The sequence below is a fragment of the Camelina sativa genome, chromosome 20 (genome assembly GCF_030686135.1).
Source record: "Camelina sativa cultivar CO46 ecotype springtype chromosome 20, ASM3068613v1".
NCBI lineage: Eukaryota > Viridiplantae > Streptophyta > Magnoliopsida > Brassicales > Brassicaceae > Camelina > Camelina sativa.
The window spans coordinates 18,885,267-18,906,798 of NC_141899.1; the positions used below are offsets into that span (position 1 = coordinate 18,885,267).

At 34.7% G+C, this 21,532-nt stretch overlaps 6 protein-coding genes across 11 annotated transcripts; 5 read left to right on the top strand and 1 right to left on the bottom strand.

The window, feature by feature from the left end:
- Window positions 1-3,065, top strand: LOC104771129 (UMP-CMP kinase 3). 4 transcript variants are annotated; one of them, XM_010495602.3, is made up of 9 exons: window positions 1-222; window positions 976-1,073; window positions 1,247-1,364; window positions 1,535-1,691; window positions 1,794-1,874; window positions 1,967-2,074; window positions 2,169-2,240; window positions 2,522-2,579; window positions 2,804-3,065. In XM_010495602.3, the coding sequence occupies exons 2-8, from the start codon at window positions 1,004-1,006 to the stop codon at window positions 2,531-2,533; spliced, it is 618 nt and encodes a 205-aa protein (XP_010493904.1). In that variant the 5' UTR covers window positions 1-222; window positions 976-1,003; the 3' UTR covers window positions 2,534-2,579; window positions 2,804-3,065. The 4 variants fall into 4 exon arrangements, with proteins under 4 accessions (XP_010493904.1, XP_010493903.1, XP_087361352.1 ...); XM_087505226.1 differs by lacking the exon at window positions 1-222 and adding an exon at window positions 248-438; XM_010495601.3 differs by lacking the exons at window positions 2,522-2,579; window positions 2,804-3,065 and having other exon boundaries at window positions 62-222; window positions 2,169-2,426.
- Window positions 3,066-6,268: 3,203 nt separating this feature from the next.
- LOC104772626 (uncharacterized) lies at window positions 6,269-6,696 on the top strand. Its single transcript, XM_010497217.2, has one exon. The coding sequence runs from the start codon at window positions 6,387-6,389 to the stop codon at window positions 6,639-6,641; it is 255 nt and encodes an 84-aa protein (XP_010495519.1). The 5' UTR covers window positions 6,269-6,386; the 3' UTR covers window positions 6,642-6,696.
- A 3,596-nt stretch (window positions 6,697-10,292) lies between these two features.
- Window positions 10,293-10,761, top strand: LOC104771130 (uncharacterized). The gene has a single exon (XM_010495603.2). The coding sequence runs from the start codon at window positions 10,378-10,380 to the stop codon at window positions 10,624-10,626; it is 249 nt and encodes an 82-aa protein (XP_010493905.2). The 5' UTR covers window positions 10,293-10,377; the 3' UTR covers window positions 10,627-10,761.
- Window positions 10,762-12,637: 1,876 nt separating this feature from the next.
- Window positions 12,638-13,114, top strand: LOC104771131 (uncharacterized). The gene has a single exon (XM_010495605.2). It carries the CDS (start codon window positions 12,728-12,730, stop codon window positions 12,974-12,976), a length of 249 nt encoding a protein of 82 aa, XP_010493907.1. The 5' UTR covers window positions 12,638-12,727; the 3' UTR covers window positions 12,977-13,114.
- A 158-nt stretch (window positions 13,115-13,272) lies between these two features.
- On the bottom strand, window positions 13,273-17,318 carry LOC104771132 (DEAD-box ATP-dependent RNA helicase 3, chloroplastic). 3 transcript variants are annotated; one of them, XM_087505464.1, is made up of 10 exons: window positions 16,744-17,318; window positions 16,300-16,436; window positions 15,788-16,202; window positions 15,584-15,682; window positions 15,263-15,487; window positions 14,803-15,180; window positions 14,460-14,603; window positions 14,279-14,374; window positions 13,878-14,164; window positions 13,273-13,797 (listed from the first exon to the last, which is right to left on the bottom strand). In XM_087505464.1, exons 1-10 carry the CDS (start codon window positions 17,128-17,130, stop codon window positions 13,719-13,721), a joined length of 2,247 nt encoding a protein of 748 aa, XP_087361590.1. In that variant the 5' UTR covers window positions 17,131-17,318; the 3' UTR covers window positions 13,273-13,718. The 3 variants fall into 3 exon arrangements, with proteins under 3 accessions (XP_087361590.1, XP_087361591.1, XP_087361592.1); XM_087505465.1 differs by having other exon boundaries at window positions 13,273-13,794; window positions 16,744-17,298; XM_087505466.1 differs by having other exon boundaries at window positions 16,770-17,252.
- A 2,647-nt stretch (window positions 17,319-19,965) lies between these two features.
- LOC104772627 (aspartate--tRNA ligase 2, cytoplasmic-like) lies at window positions 19,966-21,165 on the top strand. The gene is made up of 5 exons (XM_087503531.1): window positions 19,966-20,357; window positions 20,494-20,604; window positions 20,692-20,745; window positions 20,842-20,921; window positions 21,035-21,165. Exons 2-5 carry the CDS (start codon window positions 20,497-20,499, stop codon window positions 21,144-21,146), a joined length of 354 nt encoding a protein of 117 aa, XP_087359657.1. The 5' UTR covers window positions 19,966-20,357; window positions 20,494-20,496; the 3' UTR covers window positions 21,147-21,165.
- Window positions 21,166-21,532: the final 367 nt, after the last annotated feature.

Genomic DNA, 21,532 nt, shown 5'->3' on the forward strand with positions numbered 1-21,532 from the left:
ATCTGGACTGGACAATAATTATAAAACTCCTTTAAAAAGTAACAACACAAGATTAAAAAACGATTAAAAAGGAATGTACAAATATATACTATATCAAATACCTATATTGTATGTAGAGCTTTGTGTGCATATTTATATATTGGCTTCCTCCTTCATCTCTCTCTCTCTCTCACTTTTTTTCTCAGCGTCTCACCAAATTCTCCGTGTTTCCTTTCTCTTCAGGTTCAATTTTTATCCTCAGATCTTTCTTCTCAATGCATTTTGCTTTTGTCTTAAAATTACCTGTGAATGTAAATACAAAACTAAAAAAAAAAAAAAAAAAAAAAACATGGGTTCGTTCGTGTCTTTGATTTCATGTCATTATCTCAAATGTTTGGTCTTTACATTTCGTCTAATCTCTAATTAGATCTTATAGATTCGTTCTCCAGCTAACTCTGTGTAATTGGTCTTGTTCCCAATTTTTTGTTTCCTTTGTTTTCATTGTTCTTCAATCGGATCTGATCTGCATGTTTTAGCATTTTAGATCTGCCGATTACATCACCTGATTTTGGATTTCTCTAGATTTAATCACGAGGGTCGATTTGAATCACGTTTTTAAACAACCAAATTTGATAAAGAACACTTTTTTTTATGGTTGAATTGTTCTAAAGTTTTCGTTTTTTTTTTGTTGTTCTCCTTATGTCGGATCTGATGTTCTTTTGTTGATCTCTATACGTCAGCATTGAGTCTGTGCTTACATCACTTTGATCATTCACATGTACAAAAGCAATTACTTTTTTAAAAAAGTTAGATTTTTGTTCACATTGGATCTTGCGTTTAGATCTGTGCTTAGGGAATGGTTAAATTTTGAAAATTGTAGAATAAGATCCTGTTCTTGTGCTCGTTTTACATCTTTATAGTTAAATTGTAGTCAATAAGTTAAAGCCAGATACTCCATTGCCTTATCTAATTGGTCAATTGATTCTTTCTTCACAGGTAATATATAAACGAATTGCTTAGTACCATGGGATCCATTGTTGATGGTGCAAATGGAACCGCAAGTGGGAAGAAACCCACTGTTATTTTTGTCCTTGGTATGTTCAGGGTCTTTCATATGTTACTTCTCGATCATCATGTTACTGGTTTTGTTTATGTGATATTGTCAATAGATTGCATTGTCCTTGTATAATCCTTGAGATGTTCCCTTAGGTCGAGTTATTGTAAATATCTTCTTAGTTTATTTATTTCTTGGATGTTTTTTCAATAGGTGGTCCTGGAAGTGGAAAAGGTACCCAGTGTGCCTATATTGTCGAACATTATGGTTACACACATCTGAGTGCTGGAGACCTTCTTAGGGCTGAAATTAAATCAGGTTCTGAGAATGGGTATGCCCTAAAACTTTCTGGCTTTGTCTATATTTATACATCAGCACTACTGTTCTGTGAACAGTTTGTTTTTTTCAACTAAAGATAATGAAGAGTCACCTTTGCTTTCATTGTCCTTGTGGAGGTTCTTTGCTATTGTGTTGAATGATGCTGTTCAATGGTTTATGCAGGACTATGATCCAGAATATGATTAAAGAAGGGAAGATTGTACCTTCTGAGGTTACAATCAAGCTTTTACAGAAAGCAATTCAGGAAAACGGGAATGATAAATTCCTCATTGATGGTTTCCCTCGCAATGAGGTAAACCGTGCAGCATTTGAGAAAGTTGTAAGTACTTTAAGATTTCTTATTGAACATTTTTTTTTCTGTTTCTTTATAGATATGCACACACCATTGCTTAAATACATGTCTTTTGATGATTTTTTATAGACTGAGATTGAACCAAAGTTTGTCTTGTTCTTCGATTGTCCTGAGGAAGAGATGGAGAAGCGCCTGTTAGGCCGCAACCAGGTTAATATGATATGAAAGCCCTGTCACTTTGTTCTGTTTAGGCTCTTGTTTCATATATTGATTGATTGTTGCATCCATTTCTGTTGTTAAAGGGGCGAGAGGATGACAATATTGAGACTATAAGGAAGCGCTTTAAGGTGTTTCTTGAATCTAGCTTACCAGTGATTCAGTACTACGAAGCTAAGGGGAAAGTTAGGAAGGTGAGATATTAAGATACTTTTTCGTCTTTGACTGCAGTAAGGTTCAGCTGAGTTCTAAGTTGTAACAAAGTGTTTTTGTACTAATTACCTTCAGATTAATGCCGCAAAGCCCATTGAAGCTGTATTTGAGGAGGTGAAGACAATTTTTTCTCCTGAAGCTGAGAAGGTAAAACTCAATAGTTGTTCTATTCTCTAAGTAGTGAGAAAGGAAGTACAAAATTCCTGTGAATCACCTGTAATAGAGGCGTGTAACTGATGTCATAACATGTCTGAATCATGGATTTATGATTGTTATGTAAGATAAGGAATAATGCATTTGGATAAACTTTAATCCAAGTTTTTTTTTTTGTTTTTTGCAATTCCATTCTAAAATTGCTTGGCACGGTAATATTGCTATAACTTTTGTAGATTCTCAAGTCTAATGATTCTGTGAACGTTTTTATTTAGGTTGAAGCCTAGGCAGCAACATCGTAAAGAGATACCGAAAACCCTATAAATTGATCAGGTATGTATGCATCAGTCAATGTTGATCACTTTTTTTGATATATATGTTCAAACCCAACTCATGTTTTTGACCTATAAAAGCGAAAGGTAACTTAAGAATCTGGAATAAAGTGTGTGGAAGCTGATGCTTGTTACACACATTTTGACTTATTATATATGGTATCTGGTTCTGTAAAGGACAAAAGTATGATTATTAATGTCTGTTTATGTTTAACATTTTTGCAGGAAGCTAAGCTTTTGCATCTTTCACACCAGGAAGTCTCTCTGCTTGGCCGTATTATTTTTTCCTTATTAACCATATGATTACTGTTATTATTATTATTATATACACCTTTTTACCTATTATATAATTTTTGTTTTGTTTCAAATTTTTGTATTTGATTGGATTTTTGGTTGGGAATTTTGTCTGCCAATCCGTGATTGGCTTCTTGTAATTTCATACAATTGAATTCATGCCATTTTATAATATATATATATACTAGATAAATATTTGCCCGATGTTATTTTCAATTAGGCTGTTGCATCACTCTGATTTGATTTGATTAATAAAATTAAGAGCTTTTAGCTTTTGTCTTCGGCAGATCTAGAGATATATCAACGAATTCTGGAAGACAGTGATCTTAGCTTATGTTACTTCAGTTGGTATCAGAGCCGAATTGGTTTTTTGATTACTATGATGCTTGGGTGTTTCTATCTTACGGATGTAAATTGAAAACGTAAGACGATAAGCGGATGGTGATCTAGATCTAGTGTCTAGTGCTACAAAGCTTAATCGAGATCTAATATGAATGTTCATAACCATGTATTTGATGTATATAGAGCTGAATATTATAAATTCAAATCTATGAAATTAGATAATGAAGAAATACAGTTAAAAAATAGATCGATGATTTTGGTAGGAGAAGTATAACTGTTTAGGACCAACTAAGAGCAATTCGAGTTGCATAACAAGTTAACAACCACATATATCTTTTGGTAACATTTGCTAGTCTTTTGTATCAAATTTGAAGATTCAAAGAAAAAGAAGAGAAAAGGCTAATAAAAATCTGAAATCAAGAATCCATGAAACCAAGTATTACAAGAGAGAAAGGGATAAAAGAAGAAGAAGACTAATACCTGCAGGGACAGGACCAACGATATGTTTGTCGTGGGTCAACTACAATCCACGTTCCTTCATCGGATACTTGAGTTCAGCCAAAAAAATTATTGGTGCAATATAGATCAATGATTTTTTTTTTGTTTTGTTAAACATATACATCAGTGACAGTATGATACTGCATAACTGACTAAAGAACGTGGACTGTGGCTGAACTACGACAAATACATTGTTGGTGAAAAACATATTGTTGGTTTACTGTTTTATATGTACTAAGAAATTTTCTATCACATCTATATATATATATATTAGTAATGAACATGCATGAACATATTAGATTTCTTAATTTGGTAAGAGATTTTCTCTGGTCTCCTTTTCTTCTATTGTCTTAAACTTATTTGTACAAATATTTTTTCATGATATATATAGTTAGTATCATATCTTTAGTATATATATAAACATGGAAGTTAACGATTTTCTCTTGTTTATTTTCCTTCTATTGCTTTAAACTTTTTTGTAAAAATATATATTAGTTATGAACATGTATATACATACACATGCATGAACATATTGGTTTTTATTTTATTTTATTTGAGTAAGAGATTTTCTCACCTTTTTTTTTTTTTTTTTTTTTTGAGTAAGAGATTTTCTCACCTTTCATTTCTGAGAAAGAGATTTTCTCACCTTTCATTTCTTCTATATTTTTATATACTTATTTAAGCAATGTTGTTAGAAGTTTAACCCTACTATCATGTGGCATATTACAAAAAATGCCATTGCATTTTATTTAATTTAAACTAACCAAACAAAGCTTATATTTTTGAAACATAATATAAGAAAACAATAATTTTGAAATTATTTAACAGATTCCCAAAAATTATAGGAAACAACAACAAATTATTTAGAATAATTATAAAACTTATTTTTATTTATAAAACTAAGACTACATATATATGCATCACTAAATCATTTAATAATAACATATATATATATATATATATATATATTAAAACTAAGATACTACATTTTTCTATTTTAAAAATATAAAATTATATTTAATTTATTAAATATTTTTTTGCACTGCACATCAACGCTCTGAAATCTTATTAAAATCTAATAAATCACAAATGTTATATTTTATTCAATATAGTATATACATCTTATAAAAAAAATCAAGAAGTGAAATCGAGATTTTTAAACACAACTATTTCAATACGGGTTTTGTTTTATTTTTTGGATTTTACAAAACTTATATGATTCACGGATTTGAACAATGTATCATGTACCGAAAACGGGTTGAAATCAGAATATAAAACTAAGGAAATTAAATGTAAAAAATGATAAAATGTATAGTAGATCAAGTAAAACTTCTGCTATTATTTTATAACTAACAAATTACAGTAAAATTTAAGCAAACATTTCCAGTGCTGTACAACACGGATAACTATATATATATATATATATATATATATATTTATTTATTTATTTATTTATTAATACATCTTTATGATATTATATCCAAAAAATTGGTGCAACATACATATAAATCAATAATATTAAATTTCTATATTTAAAGAATAATTCTTATATATATTATGTTACTTTACCAATTCTTTTTTTTGAGGTAAATTATTCATACATTATATAAGCATGTTTCAGTTGGAATTAAATAATTAATAATAATTCTACTGAAAATCAGATAGAAATAGTACAACGTAAAAAAATACCGAGCACATAAAAATCCGTTAACATTTGTAACCTAAGAGAACCTCCAACGGTAGGTTTTTAGTGTGTTTCAAAATATTAAAATATTAAAAAAATAAAGCAACGTGAGAGAGAAATTAGAAGTTGTATCTAAATTTCTAATTTTAGAACCTTATTACAGCACTTCAATAATTTCAATATTTTTTTCCAAAATTTAATTCAATAATTTAACTATATAAAACCTATTAATATTTAACTTCTTGGAATTCAAAAATTAGAACTTCACCATTGGTGATGGTCTGAGTACATCCAAATTTAGATTAGAACTTCATGTTGGTGATGGTCTTAGTACATCCAAATTTAGGAGGTTCAACCATGGATTTAATAGAGTTTGAAATTTAAACAAAAATTATCTATTTTCAAATCTTTATCAAAATCATTAGATATTGGATCTTTGATTTACAAAGACCAGTTAAAAATCTTGGTAATTCATTTAGTAATTTATTCTTGGTTTTTGAAATTCATATCATATATCAAATGGATTTGAGTGGATTTGAAAATAAAGAGTAGAAGATTCAATTATGGGGTGTAAACATGTTATTTGGAAATATATGATTTCAGAATAAATAAGAATTTCCAAGTTTTATCTGGATTTACAAATCAATGATTGAATAAATCCCATATTTTATAAAACCTTAAAATACAAAATTGCATATAATTCAAATTTTATCTAACCATATTTAATCAATGATTAGTCCCCAAAAATCTAATCACTTTGTCTTCTTCCGTAAAACAAGCAAATCAATAATAATCATAGTCAATTTTCATATATTTCCATTTACACGATGGTTACCAAATTCCTTTTGTTTTTGGCCAACTATTACCAAATTTTGTTTAAGTCAATTTAAACAGAAATCACAGATGATGTCCTATATAAAGAGGCAAAGACTGAATAATATATAAACAACTTCCTCTCTATACAAAGAGGCCAACTATTATAATTCGAAAATGGCGAAAAGCATGTTTAAGATGATGATGATGCTGGTATTGATAATGATAGGATGTGGCTTCCAAGCATGCAATGGAATGAATGTGGATGGAAGCAAGCTAACACCGGCAGATTCAAGCTTTGTCTGCTTCAGAAATTGTTCCATAAGTTGTGGCATCCACAACGAACCATGTTACGAAGATTGTTTAACGAAATGCAATCTCCCACAATGGGATTTTAGATCAACACCATCATCGCCTCCCCCTACCATATAATAATCTTTCTGTTTTTTTTCTGTATTATTCTTAAAATCAAATTATCATTGATTTCTATTTTTAATTTGTGTTTTTTACTTTTTACGGATTACATTATGACTTTACGATGAAAAAAATTTAATTATATGTGAGGAGGTATTTGTGCGACAAGCCTGTATAAACTTTTCTTTCATAACATTTTCCTCAAAAGTTATGACTTTTCTTTCATAATATATGTTGCGCCCCAAAAATAAAGTTCTTCATCTGGAAAGCTTTGCGAAATGCAATACCAACAGGGAAAAACTTACATGCCAGAAGTATCAACCCGGAGGTAAAGTGTCCTCACTGCGGGGAGGAGAAATCTGAATTGCACCTCTTCTTTCACTGCCCCGTTGCTGTAAAGGTATGGGATCTGACCCCCTAAATCTCCTATAGCCCCCTTGCAGATAGCATCATTCCAAGCAGGAATTGATATACTGAATAAGTCGATCTGCCTCCCACCGGTGGGAATCTCTCAAGGCCCCCTCTTTCCGTGGATCATATGGGCACTGTGGACAAACCGTAATAAGAAAACTTTCGAGCAAAAAGAGATGAAGAGCGAGAAGATCCTTGTTCAAGCTATAAATCATGCAAAAGAGTGGATCGAGAACCAAACTTCCAAGCAGAAGACGGTATCATTACCTCGAGCTAGACTGAACCAGGATCGAGATCCCGATGCAATCCAGTGTTTCTCATATGCAGCTTGGCGAGAGGACACAAAGCATGCGGGGTTAGGATGGATCTTCGGTGAGCATCTCTCATCCCCAGAAAAACTTTTCAAATCCACGGCGGTTAATGTCAGTTCTCCTTTGGTAGCCGAAGCGTTAGTGCTGAGAGCTGCCATCAACTAAGCCCTCGACCTTGGTTACCAGAATGTTATCTTTGCTTCAGTTTCACAACAGTTGATCAAAGCAATCATTGGCGAGCTTCCATCGAAGGAGCTCCATGGGATTCTCTTCGACATCCTACATCTATCTCTTCGTTTTCCCTTCTGTAATTTTAAGTTTGTTAAAAGAGAAGAAAACTCTAAAGCAGATCTGTTAGCTAAAGAGGCCTTAGAGCATCTCCACTGGTAATTACTCAGTGGGTTACTCATGGATTTGGGCCCCAAAAAAACAATTAAAAACCATTTTTGGGTCTAGTTAGCCGAGAATCGTTACTGTGGGAAGGATTCAGATAAATCCTTTTGGAACGCTATGTGGCGCCTGGTGAATTGTGGGTGAGTAAATATAAAAGCGTTTTTTTTATTTTTTTCCTCATTTTTTTTCCTTTCTTCCCCCGACTTCTCTCTCTTCTCTCTCGAATGTAACGGCTGATGAAGATGCGATTCTTCTGTAATCAGAAAAATCAATGGATTGACGTCGAATCCATTGATTTTTCCGGCTTAAATTGGTTGGTTGTTGGTGACCCGGAGGCGATGGTTTCCAGATCGGCGGAACCGTTAGAATTGACGGTTGGGTTCTCACGAGAAACGACGGCGGAGTTCTTGTGGTGGGATGACGACGGTGGAGGTTACTTCTGGTGGCCCACAGCGAACGGCGAGGTCCACTGGCTAACGAGTCGGAGAGAGACGGTTCGTGTTCTTATCTCCGATTTATTGCATGTTTTGTTGATTCATATCGGGTGGTCTTTAATTGGTAGGGTTTCAGATTAATTCGAATGATTGTTTGAATGGTGATTGTTTTCTATCGGTTTGACTGATTAGGCGTAGAACATGAGATTAGTTTGATGTTCAATTGATTTTGAGCTTTGTGTGGATGGTTAACTGGTTTCGGTTATAATGATTGATTGTCTGATTGCTTTTTTATGAGATTAGATATGTTTGTCCTTTTTGTTATAGCTTGTAGAGTGAACCAGTTTGTTGTTCTTATTAGGAGTAGAATGTATTTTGGTTTATGTTTTGTATAAGTTCTTGTGTGATTAATATTGACCCTTTTGTATTGTTTTGTGCGAGGTTAAATGGTGAAGAGTGGTATCCATGAAGTGGATACAGCGGTTGGATTCTCTTAACCATCCAAGGTATGGTACTCTAGCTTTGATATGTTGTTGTTAGATTATGTTTGAGTTTGTGTGTTGGCATGTGCTTTATTGATGTTCTTGAAGTGTTATGTTTGTAATTGTGTTATAGATTGTGTTGTTGTCTTATTTGCATCAAGTGTTTCAGATTCAGTTTGTGATTAAAATTTGCTCAAGGGTTATTGTCTTGTTGTATGGAGTGGTTAGAGTTTGCTTTTATGGTACATGTTTTGCCACATGTTATTGTTTTGTTTGCTCAAGTGTTTGAGTTTGCGGTTGTGATTAAAATGTGTTCAAGTGCAGTTGTTTTTTTTTTATCAAGTGTTGCGGTTGTGTTTAAAAAGTTTCAACAAAGCAAATGATGGTCTTTGAATATAGTTTTGACTTTAAACATCAGCTTTTTGAATACTTTTAGCCATTGAGATTTACTGAGAAAGTGTATCTCTTACCAAATGTCTACTCAAAGTGTATCTCTTACTATAGAATTATCCGGTGGTGTTTCAATAAATTGAAGTATATTTTGTGTCCTTTAAGTTATACTTATTTACAAATTTAATCCTTAAAAAATTGCACATACAAACAGAATCAATTAGATTTCTAAAATGTCTCTACAAATTTGGTTTATAATTTAAAACAATTTATATATTAAGAAATTTATTACATTTAATAACATATGCCAAAAATATCTATACAATATTTTCTTTGTTTAAAAACTTTAATATTCAGTAATAACTATATTGTTTCATATGAACAATTAAAACTTTAATGATTATTAATATGCTTATAAAAAAGAGAATTTGTTAAAAATACCATTTTTGATATACCCCTTTTCAAAACTATCCTTTTTGCCCATTTTTATTTTTGCCCTTCTTTAATTTTTAATGATCATTTTACCCTTAGATGAAAAATATTTTAATCAATAAAAAGAAAAAGAAAAATTTCCCGCCAAAAAAAACTCCGACATATTTTCCCGCCAAAAAATTTTCGAAAAAACCAAAAAAAATTTTGTCAAAAAGGATTTTAAAAAAATTTTCGACAAAACAAATTTTTCCGCCAAAATTTTTCCCCCCAAAGAAAATTTACAAGGTTTTTAAAAGGTTTTATAAGGTTTCTACCTTATAAAAGTCTTATAAACACCTTGTAAAAGCTTTTACAAGATTTTTTAAAGAGTTTTAAAAGGTTTTTTAAACACCTTGTTATATATATAATCTTAGGGGTGTATTCAATCTTGTATACTTGTATAAAAGATTTAAAAAAATATTTACCCAAGTCAACTACTTTAATGATTAAAACATTTCAATAATCGAGATCTCATACATTACATTTTTTATTTTACATATTTGGTGAATCATATATTACATATTTTCCAGTCACTAGATAACATAAGAAAAAAAAAAGAATAAAACAGCAAGAAAATAATTTAAACAATAATTATCAAATTCTAATTAAGGCAAATCAAACAGAAAATAAATAACACAAAAATCTATTTCAGTCAAAACAACAAAAAATAGCATATGTTTTTCTTTTGTCAAAGAAAAAAAACAGCATATGTACTATATATAGTAGACAAAAAAATGAATATAAATACCCCATTCCTCCCGATAGCTAAACGCACACTCCAATCTTGTATCCATCAAATAAACAATAAACATCATCCATACATAGAAGATAGAACAAAAAGAAACTCTTACGTAAGAGAAAAATGGCAGGAACTGTGGGTAAGATGATGATGGTGATGGCGTTGGTAATGATGGCATGTTGTCTACAAGCATGCAATGGGATGAAGGTTGATGAAACCATGCCAGCGGCAGCGATGGCTTCAAAACTCGAGTGCTTCAAAACATGTTCCATAAGTTGTGGCAAACAAAACAAACCATGTTACCAAGATTGTTTGACGAAATGTGGTGTACCTCAATTTCCTTCTAAACCATCATCCCCTTCAAGCGCTTAATCTATTCCCCAATTTTTTGTAACTTTCGGTTTATACGAAACTGTGTGTCTTTCGATTAACTGGAAGTTCTATCTTATATTTTGATGATTGTAATGAAAAAAAATAAATTAATATAATACATTAAAGCTTTAATTATATGTGATATTTGTGTTACAAGCCTGTTTAAGTTTCTTTCATATTTAGATCAAGACAGTAAAAGACAGAAATGGTATGGTGGACCAAAATTAGATAACGAGATGGTAGACAGATACGGTTTTGGACAGACACATGGCTTGCTGGTACGCCGATGGTAGAGGATATAACCAGTGAGCTGCCGACTGGGTTTGAAATTGTCACGGCTCGGGAGCTTTGGAAGGATTGCTCGGGTTGGGACCTTGCTCGAATACCCCCGTATGTGTCAGAGAATAAAATCCTGGAACTTGGTGCTTTCGTTCTTGATAGTTTTACGGAGGTGAAGGACAGGTTGTCGTGGAAAGCAAATGCAGAGGGAAAGATTACAGTAAAATCTGCCTATACTTTGTTGATACGGGATGGCATTATGAAGCAGGATATGGCGTGTTTCTTTCAACGTATCTGGAAGGTAGTTGCGCCTGAAAGGGTGAAAACTTTTTTGTGGTTAGTGGTGCATCAAGTAATTATGACTTATGTTGAGCGAAGACGAAGACACTTGTCGAATTCTGATGTTTGTCAAGTATGCAAAGGTGGACTAGAGTCTATCACCCATGTGCTTCGGAATTATCCTGCTATGGCAGGACTGTGGGCTTGCATTATACCGCCTTCAATGCGACACACGTTCTTTACTACGTCTTTGCTAGAGTGGGTCTATGGAAACTTGGACAGTCGAATTGTTGCATCTGATGGAGCCTGGGCTACAACTTTTGATATGATGGTATGGTGGGCCTGGAAATGACGGTGCTGCAATGCTTTTGGGGGTAATCAGACATGTCGAGATAGGGTCCGTTTCATTAAGGATCTGGCTAGTGAGGTAAGCGTGGCTAATTTGAGGAGGCTTGCATAGGTTCCTCGGGGATCTCGGGTGGAGAGAGAGATAGGTTGGGAACCACCGGTACAAGGTTGGTATAAGATGAACACTGATGGAGCTGCAAAGGGTAATCCGGGACTGGCTACAGCTGGTGGTGTATTGAGAGATAGTACCGGGGGGTTGGTGTGCTGGTTTTTCTGTGAATATTGGGAGGTGTTCTGCCGTTTTAGCGGAACTGTGGGGGGGTTTATTATGGATTCAGGCCCGGCTTAGAGGCAGTGCAGACGGTGCAAAAGCACCATGTCCCCAGATTTTTGTGATTTTTTCTTTAAGGTTTAGGATCCTAAAGTTTGAATTATTGCAAATATAACTCTAGTTTTCTGGAAAAAGGTTAAATTGAGCACAAGGTCCCAAAAATAATTGAGCCGGCCCTGTATGGATTGTACACGGCTTGGGAGAAACGGGTTATGTGGTTGGAGTTAGAAGTTGACACCTAGATGGTGGTGGGTTTTTTAAAACAAGGGATAGTTGATTCTCATCCTTTGTTATTCCTCGTACGGTTGTGCCATGGCTTCATTACAAGGGACTGGATAGTCCGTATTACTCACGTGTATAAGAAAGCTAATCGCCTGGCGGATGGATTAGCGAACTATGCGTCTTCTTTACCTCTTGGTTTTCATGTTTTTACTGTGGCTCCATATGTTCTTGAGCCTGTTTTGCGAGATGATGCTCATGGTGTTAAAAGCCATCGACAAACTCGTGTGTAATTTGCGTTTTATTTTTCTTAATAAAATCTAGGGGTTAATCCCCTGGTCATTCACCAAAAAAGAAAAAGAATTTAAACAATAAGTATCAAATTCTAATTAAGGCAAATTAAACAGAAAATAAATAACACAAAAATCTATTTCAGTTAAAACAACAAAAAATAGCATATGTTTTTTTTTTGTCAAAGAAAAAAAACAGCATGTGTACTATATATAGTAGACAAAAAATGAATATAAATACCCCATTCCTCCCGATAGCTAAACGCACACACCAATCTCGTATCCATCAAATAAACAATAAACATCATCCATACATAGAAGATAGAACAAAAAGAAACTCTTACGTAAGAGAAAAATGGCAGGAACTGTGGGTAAGATGATGATGGTGATGGCTTTGGTAATGATGGCATGTTGTCTACAGGCATGCAATGGGATGAAGGTTGATGAAACCATGCCAGCGGCAGCGATGGCTTCAAAACTCGAGTGCTTCAAAACATGTTCCATAAGTTGTGGCAAACAAAACAAACCATGTTACCAAGATTGTTTGACTAAATGTGGTCTACCTCAATTTCCTTCCAAACCATCATCCCCTTCGAGCGCTTAATCTATTCCCCATTTTTTTGTAATTTTCGGTTTATACGAAACTGTGTGTCTTTCGATTTACCGGAAGTTCTATCTTATATTTTGATGATTGTAATGAAAAAAAAAAAAAAATCATATAATACATTAAAACTTTAAATTATGTGATATTTGTGTTACAAGCCTGTTTAAGTTTCTTTCGAATTTAGATCAAGACAATAAAAGACAGAAATTGGTATGGTGGACCAAAATTAGATACCGTGCGTCATTTGGTTAATGAAGATGACAACGATTCTATTATGATGACATGTAAGTTACTTATGTCGAAACACATGTGATAACTGATAACGATATAACAACAGAAACGTACAAAAAAGAAAATAAAAATAGTAGTTTAAATGGAATTGAGTGACTGACTAATAAACACTTAAATCATACAAAACTCAGAAACATAGGAGACTGATCATTATGACTATTTTTTTATAATAATAACCTAACATAAAAGATCCATCAGCTTTCCATTGTTTCTCAAGCAATCTCTGAAAATGCTAATTTGAGGAAAACCTTCTCCTTCACTTTTGCTTTTTGCTTCTCTCTTTTTATTTTCTGCTCTACCTTGTCCGAAGCATATATCCTCCTCCATGATTGCTTCTCTACCGTCTGAAACATACGGATGAAGCAAGCACAGAAAGATTCGCATTAAGAACACCAAAAAGAACAAGGATCCATCTCTCTGTCAAGAGCAGAAACCATTTGCTAAGATAACTCTAAAACCCTCTCTTGTCAGGACAATCTGTTGCCCTGTGCCCTGATTTCCCACAAATGAAGCAAGACCCTCCAAAACTTCTGTTTACAGACCATCAATCAATCAGTTGAATCGGGAAAGTGTGAAGACTTTAAACACAGATATGTTTTAAAAAACTCACCTCTCTCGGGAAGGAGCTCTGCCGCTTGATGAACTTCTGCCACTGATCAACCAATCATCAGAACTTCCTCTGGAACTATTACCACCACGGGACCAGCTGCTTCCTCCGCCACTGCTCCTTCTACTTCCTCTGTCATCATCACCTCCCCAACTATCACGGCCTCTTGATGATCCTCCTCTCCCGCCTCTTGACCCTCTACCTCCTCCTCCTCCTCTAGGCATCCTGTCTCTGCTAGAGAACCGTCCATAGTTATCACTAGATGGTCCATCATCTTGCAGTGGAGGCAACTATAATCAAAACCCAAGATGCAGAGTGTTAGTCAAAGAGGGTCTTGTTTATGAGTATGGTTGTATCTAAAGAGTGAAAAAACAGCAGAAAATAAGAGAAGGCCGGATCAATACCTTTGTTATCAGGGATAAACTGTTTCCTTCTGGCACTTCTTTCTCTAGGAGCGCTTTTGCGATTTCCTCTGGTAGATCAAAAACAGCTCCTTGGACCTGATTTATAGCAGAATCAGAAAATTTCAAAAGAGGATAGTTTTGAAAATACTGCTAGTATAACGACCATTTCAAATTTACTGACCCTCTCATCTGCGATCAAGAAGATCTTCCCAACTTCATCTGCAGCTGATCTGTAAACATCAGAAAGAAAACCAGTGACAGACCTCGCAGAGAAGAAACCTCTAGAGTTCGCTGGATCTCGTATCAACTGCAAAGTCACCCATCCCTGCAGTACAAAAATGAATTTCAGTTCATGATTGTCCGATTATCAAACCAAACTAAAGGACTTCAACCCATTCAAGTGACAATGAAGAGTTGTTATATAGTGGATGTTGAAGCTTATAGGACTCTCAAGAAGCACCCTAAGAAAGTCAGTGCCCTCTCATTTGTTTTTTTGAATCTTAAAGCATGATTAAGAATTAAACCTTCTCATGACTGAGGAGAGATCTCGATGAAGGTGGCTGAGAGAAACCACTAAGGTGAGCTAGAGCTGCAGCTAAAGCATCTGTTCCTTTTTCCTCAAATAGTTTTTGAGCAGTTGCCGAGAAAAACTTGATAGAGTCAGGGTGAACACCATTTAGAGTGGCCACCACTTGGTCTGCTGAAGATTCCAACAAGTCTCCAACGGTTGGTGGGCTAATAAATTCAAAATGGCAGCCTACGTCACGCTCCAGAGACCTCACTGTTCTCTTTTGGCTGCTGGTGTGCATGAGAATGGCTGAGCCTTCTTTCCCTGCACGCCCAGTACGACCAGAACGGTGCACAAAAGTCTCTGGGTCATTAGGAAGTTCATAGTGGATAACCTGTAGAAGGAAATGTCAGAACAAACAAACAGACATGCCATAAAAGAGGATAAACTATTTACAAAAACTTCATAAAACTTACCAGATCTACATTTGGGATGTCAAGTCCACGAGATGCAACATCAGTGGCAACTAGAACTGTGAATTTTCCTTGGCGAAAACCATTGAGTGTTCTCTCTCTTTGATGTTGAGATATATCTCCATGAAGTGCTTCGGAAGCTATACTGTTTGATAATGCTAGAGAGACTTCGTCTGCATCTCTTTTTGTTTGGGTAAATACAATGGTCTTACCACCCTTTGCGTAAACCTTCAAATTAAGAAAACAGAAATAATTAATGAGCTACAGACACCAACCAATCATCAACCATGTTTAGAAAACACCAAATTATCAGCTGAGACTTACTGTTATAAGGTCGCTTAGAATAGTGCGTTTTGATGTAGATGTGGTTGCGATTGCATAAAGTTTGATCCCCTCTGCGAGCTTCTCATCTTTGTCTCCAACCTACCAATCCAATAAAACAAACAAGAAGACAGTATTAATTAAGCATCCGAATCTACCTTAAAAAGTTGAGAAGCAACAAAGAGACCAGCTAAAGAAAGCTTGTACCAGATCGATATTCAAGGGATTGTCAAGGTACTTCCTCGCCAACTTCTTGACCCAAGTAGGCATAGTTGCTGAGAAAAGCATGCTTTGTCGCTTCGATGGAAGATTCTCAAGAATCGATTCCACAGCCTCCTCAAACCCAACAGCAAGCATCTGATCAGCTTCATCAAGTACCAAATACTCAACTTCTCCCAACTTTAGACTCCTTCCTTCAATCAAGTCAATGATCCTTCCAGGAGTTCCAACAACAACATCAACACCACGAGTCAGAGCACTCTGCTGAATGGTGTAAGAAACCCCACCATATACACAAACAGTGCTCAAATAAGGTGCAGACTCCTTAATCTCCTTCTCCACTTGCTTCGCCAGCTCACGGGTCGGTGCAAGGACAAGGAACTTAGGAAGACGACCAGACCTCCTACTCAATAACAACAAAAAAAACTAAACCTTTAGCAAAATCAAATGGATAGGTCAATGAAAACAAAGGGTATACCCAAAGTAAAATAAACAAAGACCTGAAAGCAGTGTAGTCTCCAGCTTGTTCAGTGAGTCGTTTAATGATAGGGATACCAAAAGCTAGAGTCTTCCCAGTTCCTGTCTTTGCACGAGCTATAATATCACGTCCTTCCAGAGCAGGTACCAACACAGCTCTCTTCATAAACATATACCAAAAGACATCATGTCAATAGAGACTCAAACATATCTAAGCTCATACTTCTTAATCAAAAGACATATTATCCATAAAGGAACCATTTTTTCTCAGAATTTTGAAATTGGAAATGAGATATAATGGAAACCTAAGCTACCTTATCCACAAAGGAACCATTTTTATAGAATTTTGAAATTGGAAATGAAACCTAAGACAATCTTATCCAAAGGAGAGAAAGAGAGAGAGAGAGAGAGAGAGAGAGAGAGAGAGAGAGAGAGAGAGAGAGAGAGAGAGAGAGAGAGAACAAAACCTGAATGGGGAAGAGGTGAGTGATACCACGCTTCTCAAGAGACTCTTCAAGACGCTGAGGCAAACTAAGTTTAGAGATAGCGAGTTCTTCACCATCATCGGCTTCAACGTTGTTGTCACCGTCAAGGTCGAATTCGTCGTCATGGTCAGAAAGACCAAGACTTTTGAAAGCTTCTTCACTGAGAACAGAGTTAGGGGTGGCGACAGCAGAAGGAACAAGAAGAGAAGAGGAGTGGATAAGACGAGTTCTACGAACAAGAGATAAGGGAGTGAAGAAAGGCTTATCCAGAGATAGAGATAAGCAATTAGACCTCTTTTTGGAATTGGGTTTGGAGATTTCAAGGTGAGGGACTTGGTAAAGCGATGGAACTCCTACCGTCGACGCCATTTTTTTTTGGAGATAGTAGCTCGACGGAGAGGAGAGGAGAGGAGAGGAGACGGGAGGAAGGAGATAAGGTGAGAGAGAGTGGTGTTGAGGTTTTTGAAAGGCTTTGTAACCTTCCACGCTTTTGCTTCTCTCTGCTCTTTGCCCTATCTTTATTTATTTCTACCACTCAAGTTGGTGTTAAAAATATCAGATTTCATGGGCTTTTGTTTGGGCTGGTTTTATGTATTTTTAGGTCCATTATGGCTATTATATTTCTGGCCTTGTTTGGATATAGATATATTCTTTCTGTTTTCGTCCACAACTTTTGGATATTATTTAGTAAGTTAGTAGGTTTGATCTCATCCTAGTTTTGTTTTTCTACATCTCTTGCTTTTAAATAGTGTTTACATGGTCGTTAAGCAATGTATACACTTAACAACCTTTTACCAAAAAAAGAAGAAGAAGTTACTTACCAAACAAACAATGTTTAGGAACAATCAAAATACAATAATATATGAATTACACATCGGCTCTGTTCGTTTCGTCGTCACAGGCGGTAGCGGCAGCGGCAGCGACAACGTCAAACATTACCGCAGGTTGTTGTTCGTTTCGTCGCTGCTATCTCTGCCGCACATATTCTATTCGTTTTGTTATTGCTGCCACAAAAGGTGAGAGCACAACAGTAAAACTATTGATTATGCTTGTTAATACCCTAGTTATGTATCTACAACATTTGGAACCAAGAAGGAGAGAGAGAGAGAAAAAAATGGGTACTAACTTGAGATCGAGACTTGATCAAATCTGACTTGTCTTTGAACCTATAAACCAAAGCAACCATAAATTTGATAGCCTTTCATCTGAAGAATTCTAGTGTTAAACTAAGAATTCAAACAAACAAAAAAAAATTTTGCATTTCTCAATTTTTGACGTATCATACTAGCTAGTGTATCAAAAGCCAAACAAAAAACAACTGCAAAAGCTACTAATTTCTTCTTTCAATGGTGCTTCTGTAAAAGCCATAAACAAAAATCTTCAAGTATCGATTGATTTCAGTGGTTTTAGGAGATAATTGGTGGTTGAACGGTGAAAGTGAACTAAATCATGCTAACCCATTGAATCTTAACCCTTATCATGCTAACCCACTAAATCAAAATCCTAACAATTTGGAATTAAGTCGTGTAGTGAAGCAAAAAACCAATATACATGGAGAGGGAGTTAGAGAGAGACAAAGAAACTTATAGATTGGGAGAGAGATATGGAGACTGGAGAGAGATAGAGCAGATCGGAGCTTTTTCATAAAAAAGGAGCTCACGCCGAGCTTCGCCGTGAAGAGAGATAGAGAAGGAGCTTCGCCGTGAAGAGAGATTGAGAAGAACAACGAGTTGTGGCGAAGAAGATGAAGTTTTAGGGTTAGGTTTATTTGTGATTTCTCAAAAATAATAAGGGTATGTTTATCATTTATAACATATAACGCCACTATTCAATCACAGACGCTGAATTTAACCAACGTTTAATTTTTTTTGCCGCAACACGCGGTGTTTTAACGCAGATATCTGCGGCAACACAATGAACAACGATAAATTTGTCTACCACAGCCGCAAGTAATTGCGTCAACCAAACGAACAGCTCCATTATATTTTTTCGTCTATACGTTTTATTTACTATTATTTTCCTCTTCAAATTCATTGTCACGTAATATTATCTTTTATTTTCTTTTATCATCTATACAGTGAACCTTTAAAATATGTTTTGGAATGCTTTCGTAGATGATTTTAATATAATAGTTTGTGTTAGCATGAACTTCCAAAAAACTACATTTTCACCGACTTGATAAAACTGAATCAAATTTCAGTAATTATTGTATTTCATTTTTTTATTTGATGAATCCAACACGGCAACACCGTAAATTCATCTCTCTCTACCTCGTGACATGAATAGTGTAATATTTTTCAAATATTAATGTGAAAATTTGGAACGGTATAAGACATTTGCATCACAACCGTATCATACAAATATCATCACCTACGACCATGATAATACCTATGTAAGGAGAAATTTCTTTTTGATTATAATGAATCAACATAATGAATGAAAAAATTAATTGACTAAAAACCTTTGCGCAAGAACAATAATTTTGAACATTTTACCTACATCTTCATGGATTGTGAATTCCTGATATGTTAAAAAAGACTCTTTATGAACTTTGCAAACCACACTTTCCATCAAATGTTGAGTTTTTGCTAAATGATAATGATTGCAAACTGCTCAAAGTTCCCACCATGGATTATGTCAATGATTTACCAAATTAAAAGAAAAAGTTGTTTTGCTACTTTCTAAGAGTCGAATCTGAGATCTCATACACTCTATCTAACCAAGATAAATACCACTAGATTACTAGACTAAACACATTTTTAAAAAATGAGGTCAAAAATTGTAGTATATAAAATCCATTGTCACAAACCCATGCTTATGAGCTTGGCTTTTAGGCCGACCATCACAAATAGTGTTTCAACTGATCATCACATGCATGATCGACATTAGTTCTATTGATATTGTGCAGCATAATAAAATGAACACATATTTATTCTATCATTATGGTGCAAATGAATTTTGTCCAAAAAAAAAAAAATGCAAAAGAAAAATCAACAATACTCAAGTAATAAATCTTTCTATATCAATATAATAAAAACACAACGTGTTGCTTTCCTTGCTTGACAAATACAATAAAAACACAATGTGTTGCTTTCCTTGCTTGACACATCAGCTTCTGTATTAAAGCAGGTGTTGACACTTCAGCAAAAATCAACAACCTATCAAATTATAACAATTAATACAGGTCAGCTTTTTTTTTTAATTACGTGGACAAAGAAATTAACTAGAACGGCGAAGAAACAGAGGTCAAGGAGCAGCAAGGACGAGACGAGAGGGTTTTCATTCGACTTCTGGAGATAGGATCTTGCTGCCTGCTGGGTACATCAATCGCCAAGCGAAAATACCAGAGCCTATTTATCCTAATTTGCGATGGATGAGATTCAATCGTTATCCTTCACGGAGGTGGTTCCGCGGCGGTGGTCTCTCAAGAGCAACGGCGTCGTCCTTGCTGATTCTTCTTATTTCCATTCGCCCGTTGTCATCTCCACTGTATAAGAGAGGCTGCTAAGACCATACCGAGACGACACCGAGAAGTTATACTCGAAGACTATGAAGCTAGCATCAAAGAACTTATATCCAAAGTTGATACCAACAATGTAAGTCGCACAATCTGAGTATCTGACATAATCCATCATGGGATCATCTCATTCGATAGTTGTGCTCTTATAGATATATATAATTTTTTCTCAATTTCAGTTATCTTATACGCTACTATCACTGCTTTTTCTGCAGTTAATGGACCAGATGGACCACTTATTTCTGCCTACATTCACTAGGATAAATGAGATGTTCTCTAAGGAACTGGAAACTGTTAGAAAGCAAAACCCATGTGAACCTTTGAAGGTAACAACAATATGTGCAATTTAAAGAATATTTAGAAACTGAGTTGTTATATTTTATTGAATTCTGATAACTGGCACTAAAATGCAGTTTCTTGAAAAAACATTGAGGTTAACGTTTGAAGAAGGGATTCTAATACTCAAGGTATGATCATTGACTTTATTTTGCATATGAACCTACTTGAAAGGAGTTATGCGAATGGACTATCAATAAAATTTGGTAATCGTAATGTGTTGACAGGAAGCTGGTGTGGAGATTGATCCTTTTGGAGATTTAAGTGCAGAATCTGAGAGAAAACTTGGCCAGCTCATTCGGGAAAAGTAATTGATCCACCACTTTTTTATATCTATATTCTTAATTCACAAAGATGTGATGCTTAAATTTTGTATATCGCAATTGCAAACTTGCTCTAACACTCTTGTTTTCAATATAGGTACAACACAGACTTTTACATATTGTATCGCTTTCCTCTGGCAGTTAGGCCATTCTACACAATGCCCTGTGAATGGCAGTTAGGCCATTCTAGAATGCATCGAAGTTGGTAAAATAGATTTTTTTTAAAACATATAACCCACAAAAAGTCACTTATTCAATAAAAAATGCAAACAAAGTCAATGTTATCAAAACCTGCATGCTAATGATTCATTTAACAAGTTGATCAACAAGTAAAATCTAAAACCAAATACCAGATAACATTTATCATTTCATTTATAACTTATAAAATCTTAAAATAGATTACCAATTAAATTTAAATAATACAGTTAAGCATTTCATGTCCAGTAAAAAAAATCCTTCTATGTTCCACATCACATTTATCATTAGTCAATAGTATTGATTTGTGATATTAACAAGTTATGATTAGTTAAGTTATTCATTTTTTTTTTTTTTTTTGTCAACGTTTGGTTTCTAAATTTGAGAACAAACCATACAA